Here is a 5,857-nt window from a genome sequence, read left to right on the forward strand (position 1 = left end):
ACTTTGGATTTCTTAATTCGAAGCTAGTTGTAGTGGTGGACATTACAAACTGGATAACCTGAAATCCTTGGATAAGAAGGTTAGCCAGAATCCGTTAGTTTATTGGCGGATATCCTTTGCGTGGAATGTGCCGACGGGTCGACCTTGTAAATCTTCTAAGAGATAATAATGGTTTCCAATTTTTTCTTTCACTCTTGCCTTGAGGAATTTGGGGCTAAGTTTCGCATTGAAATTTTTAGAAAAGTCGCTTTGCGCGAAGTTTCGTCGGAAAACTTCTTGACCTATTTGAAAAGAAACGGGTTTGGCTCGTAGGTTATACTGTCTCGCATTTGTCTCGTAAGCTCTCTGCATAGTTTTATGAATGTCGCTTCTTAAAACCGCTGTCCTATCCGAACGTTCAAGAGAAAAATTCGATTCCTCTAGCATGCCTAAACCCCTTAATAAGCGATATTGTGAAGCATGGGTTACCATATTAAATCCGTATAAAATCTCATAAGGAGAACGATTAGTTGTTTGATGTATCGATGTTCTAATAGCACAAGCGATACTAGTTAGGTGTTCGTCCCACTGTTTATGGTCGTCTTTAATGTATGCACGTATTCCCGCAATCAACGAACGATTAACGCGTTCGGATGCGTTGCTTTGGGGAGAATACAGGGCAGTGTAAACGTGGTTAATTCCGTACTCCGTGAGGAAAGCATTAAATTCATTAGACTTAAATTGAACGCCATTATCGCTTATTAAAGTTTCAGGCACTCCAAAGCAGTGGAAAATCTCTTTCAATAAAAATTCTTGAATAGCGATGGCACTGAACTTCCGTAAAGGACATATCCATAGAAATTTACTAAAATGATCTACGACTATCAATAAGCCAATATTTCCTTTTCGACTGCGTGGATATGGTCCTAAAATATCGACATAAAGTCGCTGAAATGGACGCACTGACGTGGCTTGGCTACCCATAGGCGGACGAAGGGTGGTGTTAGGCGCCTTGGTAGTTTTGCAAATCTCACAGTTTCGTATGTAGTCTCGCACTTGCTTAACCAAGCCTGGCCAGAACAAACATCGCCTAATGCGTTCTATGGTTTTATTCATACCGCCATGTGCAGAAATGACGGAATCGTGGGCTCGTTTAATAACTTCCATTCGGAGGCTTTCCAGTACCCACAGCTTCCAGGATTCTTTTTCTTGAGAAGGGTCCCCACTGCTATGCTCGGTACGAATATACACAAATTTATCTACAACACGCAAGTCAGGCAGTTTATCTTGTTCAGTTACAATTTTGGTTTTCAATTGTTCATAATCGTCGTCAGAAAAGGCTGGTGAATCAAGATCAATTTCTGGGCCTATTACCTCGAGAGAGGCTATGTCATTTCCTTCAGGGATCCGCGATAACGCGTCAGGAACGACATTTTCCTTCCCTTTCCGGTGAGAGATAGTAAATTTGTACGCCTGCAGTTTTAACGTCCAGCGTGCCAACCGTCCACTAGGGTTTTGCTGTCGCATTAGCCAGACCAAACTCGAGTGGTCGGTTATGACCTCGAATTGTTGCAGCTCCAAATAACAGCGAAATTTCTCAATAGCAAGAAGAGCTGCCAGACACTCTCGTTCAGTCACGCTGTAATTTCTCTGTGCAGAGTTTAATTTTTTCGACATGTAGGCGATGGGTTTTTTCGACTCCTTCATCTGATAACTGAACCAAAACGGCACCGATTCCGTAATTACTTGCATCGCAATGAAGGAAAAATTTTTTGGAAAAATCTGGATTTTGTAAAACAGGTGCTGACGTCAGCAACATTTTCAACTTTTCGAATGCCCTTTGTGCATCAGAGGTCCAAACAAATTTTTTTTTTGTAGAAAGAACTTCGGTAATAGGGTACGTTACTTCTGCGAAATTCTCGATAAACCTTCTGTACCAACCGCATATCCCTAAAAATCCTCGTACCTGTTTTAGATTTTTTGGTTCAGGCCATGACAGGATGGAATCGATTTTCGAGGGGTCGGTAGAAATTCCACCACTTCCTATGACATACCCTAAATAGTTAACTTTCGTAACGCAAAACTGGCTTTTACTGATATTAAGTGTTAGGTTGGCTTTTTTAAACTGTTCAGCAATTCGTATTAACACGGATAAATGCGACTCAAATGTGTCTGAGACAATACAGAGATCGTCTAAATATCCAAAGACACAATGGCGAAGATCCGGGGGAATAATAACATCCATCAATCTACACATTGTTGATGGAGCGTTACACAGCCCAAATGGCATTACAACAAATTCGTATAATGGTCTACCCGGAATTGTGAATGCTGTCAATGGCTTTGAATTGTCATCTAACTCGATTTGCCAAAACGCATCTTTTAAGTCAAGCTTAGATATTATATTGGCTTTGGGCAAGCGAGCAAAAATGCCCTCGATGCTTGGCAGGGGATAAGCATCTTTTTTTGTTACCTCATTTAGTCGTCTAGCATCAAGACACAAGCGAACTTTACCGGGTTTTACAACTAGTCGCATTGGTGAGCTCCAGGGACTGCTTGAGGTTTGAATAACACCTAAGTCTAGCATTCGGTCAACCTCGTCGAACATCAGTTTTTCAACGTTTGGGCTGACTGGGTAGAACCGTTGCTTAACTGGTTTGGCATCCTCCACGTCAATCGTATGCTTTATTAAGGGCGTGCGACCTAATCCTTGCGTTTCAAAACTCGGGAACATAGTTTTTACACATTCTAATTGATGCTGTTGCAGTTTTGTAAGAGGGAAGTTGCCGTCAGTATTCTCAGATTTATCTTTGCTGATTTCAACGGTGTCTACACCACTATTAGTGATGGTATCAACCGAAGAGAATTGACCAGCCGATATGCAAGAAATCAAACCTGGGGCCAAGTCGAATTCTTTCCAAAAGTCTATTCCTAAAATTAGCCGATTCGTAATAGTGGGGATAACAAAAATTTTCAAAGCTTTTTTTACGGCTTGGTATTCGACAATCGCGCTTAGATAACCACTGACTGAATGTGGTTTACCGTCAGCGGTTTTTACCGTGGTATTTAAGGGATGAAACTGCGAATATTTAGAAAAATCTGTTTTCGCCAAATCTGTTCCCACACAGGAAACATTGGCACCGGTGTCCAGTAGGCCTAACTCCTCAAAGTCTAAGAACTTAACTTTGGCATACAATCTATTATCGATCCTATTTTCGAACACGGCTGAAAGGAAAAGCTTTCGTGTCGGTTTGACATTCTTATAATAATTACGTATTCTTGCGGTATTTCTTTTGGATTTCAACGTAGGTGGCTGACTAAATATCCTATTCTTAGCTTCTAAATAATTTTTTAGTCTTTCATGATAGGGCAACATGTGGCTTGGTAAAGTATTATCGTTACTCGTAGCGTTGTGACTCGTGAAAGGGGCAATTACTTTCGATTCGGAATTGTTAATCCGAATCGACAGATCTGGGTTATTTTGAATTATATTGGCAGTGTTCAGTTTGGGTGCGTACGAGGTGGTCGAACCGCACCCCTCTTCAAGTTTTCCAAACGACGAGCGGCACAAGTTTGGCATTGAGGTTTGTACATTCCTGGCTCACCACAGCCATAACAAAATATGCTGCGTTCAGCAAGGCAATCTTGCCAATGATGACCATCTTGGGAGCAGTTCCAGCATTTAGTAATATTCGCTTGCTGTAATGCAGCGACTTCCAATGCGGACTCTATGTGCCCATCCCCTTCCGGAAGCTCATCTTCCTCGATACTTGAAATATTTCGTCTGAAATTGGTCTCTGCTAACTGCCTGGAAATCGGAGTCCGTCGAAAATTCTCGTCGGCTAAAAGATTTTCTCTCATTTGACAAAGTTTTCTCAACTGTGCAATAGAGCGAACGTTGACATATAACAGTTCGTGGCGAATTTGAGGTTTTAAATTTCGGGTTAATATTTCTATTAACTCCTCTTCCTCTAGGGGGCAAGATAGCCTGTCACACATCAAAGAAATATCATCATAAAAGGCCTCAAATGTCTCACCGGGCTTTTGTTTTCGACTTCTAATTTGTTCCCTGATATCAAAATTGGACCTATAATCTCTATATTGGTACCGTATGGCAGCACAAAAATCTTGCCACTCGATAATTTCATTTTGCTTATGAAAGCGCCAATACCATTCGCGGGCCTTTCCGGTTAGAAGCAAAGGTATATGTTTACATAGTAAATTGAAGTCTCCGTTCAAGTGAATCTCTGTGAGAGCTCTAACACGATAGAGAAATTCTTCTACAGTTAATTCCTTGGAGGATCCATTATATTTTATATTCCAATGCTGTATTATATTTATCACTTTATCCGTACGAAGGTTCGAACAATTCGGGTTAGTAATATTATTACTATTAGCAAGGTAACGAGGGTCGTTAGATTGGCGTATGTAAGCCTGGGTTTGTAACCTATCTTGGTCGAGATTTAACCCAGCTAAAATTCTCCTAACGTTTTCTTCTACCATTTGTGATATTCGATCGGAATCCACTACGGCACCAGAGTCGCGAACTTGATTATTTAGGTTACGTTGCGTATTGGAGACGTTAGTTACATCCCTATCGACTGAATCACCTACTGGCATGGACAGGTTTAGGGAACGAGGGCTTTGCGCAACTTGCTGATTGTTATCACCTTCTATTAACGACTGGGAGCTGGGAGGGTTATTACGACGCCTATTGCGAGTTAATTGTCTATGCCCGCGCCCTCGCAAATTGGTACCTTGTCTACTTTGAAAGCTTTGCTCAGCCGGCTTGAGGGTAATTGGTATGCAGTCTTTAACATGACATAATCTTTTGCAACAAGGACATTCGTGTTGCTTTTCAAGCCAAGTTCCTATACATTCCCGGTGATATACGTGGTTGCACAAAGTAATTACACAGTCTTGCATTTCAGTCATTGTTTCTTGACAAATGGCACAGTCACATGACTCTTTAGCCACTGCAGACAGAGCTGGAATGTTTTCTGCACTTCGGGTAATCGGCATTTTTTACTTTAAATAAAAGCAGTTACAAAAAAATTGTATTTTATTTTTTTTTTTTTTTTTTTGTGCTAATGTTTCGGTTCCTCACTTGTGGTTTTCAGGTAACTAATGTTCGGTAACGTAATTTAACGGCTGAGTTGAGAGAGTGGAAAAGAATTTAGGTTATGGATTTATTTTAGCACAGATGCAACAAACGGTGACAATTAGCATTATAATTCGGCAAGCAGTCTTTGAACTGCTGTTAGATTTAAATTAATCTGTCTTCCTGAATCTTACTTAACCAGAGCATAACTAAAAGGAAAAACCAAACATGGTTCCTTTAATTGCGGTTTGTTGTCCGAGGATTTACCAGACAGCAAAATTTCCAGCAAAAATTAACCAAAAAGACAAAGGCGTGTAATCCGTTTTCTAGCGGCAAACATCTTTGGAATTAGATCCAATAATGTAGAAAAAATCCAGCTAGATTGATCACAAAAATAAAACTAACACAAAAACTTTGAATCTAACGGGATTTGTTTTGTATGCATCTTGCTATAATTTGAACTTCAAACTCTGGTCGGAAACCCCAAACATCTTTTAAGTGGTTCAGCTACTCTACTTTGAGCCACGTACTGAAAAATCCTCCATTAATTGCTTGAATTCTAAACCAGAACTTAATCAGATCTATGGCATTGAAATTTAATTCGACGGATAATAAGACAAAACAAGTCGGAACTATTTGTTTTCCAATTAGGAGTTGATAAAATTTTAGCAAAGGTGTAATACTTGCAACATTCCAGACATGCGTTGCCCCACGTTGGGCGCCAAAAATATGTAACCGCATTGAACATTGCAGGGTGGTATCTTGTAAGGCAAGAAT

The 5,857-nt window shown here is 40.4% G+C and overlaps 1 protein-coding gene across 1 annotated transcript; it reads right to left on the reverse strand.

The window, feature by feature from the left end:
* Positions 1 to 2,493: 2,493 nt before the first annotated feature.
* Positions 2,494 to 5,418, reverse strand: LOC118756374 (the record flags this gene model as incomplete). The annotated part of the gene is made up of 3 exons (XM_036491140.1): positions 4,017 to 5,418; positions 3,022 to 3,204; positions 2,494 to 2,910 (listed from the first exon to the last, which is right to left on the reverse strand). Coding segments are annotated over exons 1-3 (1,585 nt in total), but the record flags the coding sequence as incomplete, so codon positions are not given.
* Between the last annotated feature and the right edge of the window lie 439 nt (positions 5,419 to 5,857).

Source organism: Rhagoletis pomonella, unplaced genomic scaffold (assembly GCF_013731165.1).
Source record: "Rhagoletis pomonella isolate Grant_MI unplaced genomic scaffold, Rhpom_1.0 Rhpom_scaffold_10055, whole genome shotgun sequence".
Lineage (NCBI taxonomy): Eukaryota > Metazoa > Arthropoda > Insecta > Diptera > Tephritidae > Rhagoletis > Rhagoletis pomonella.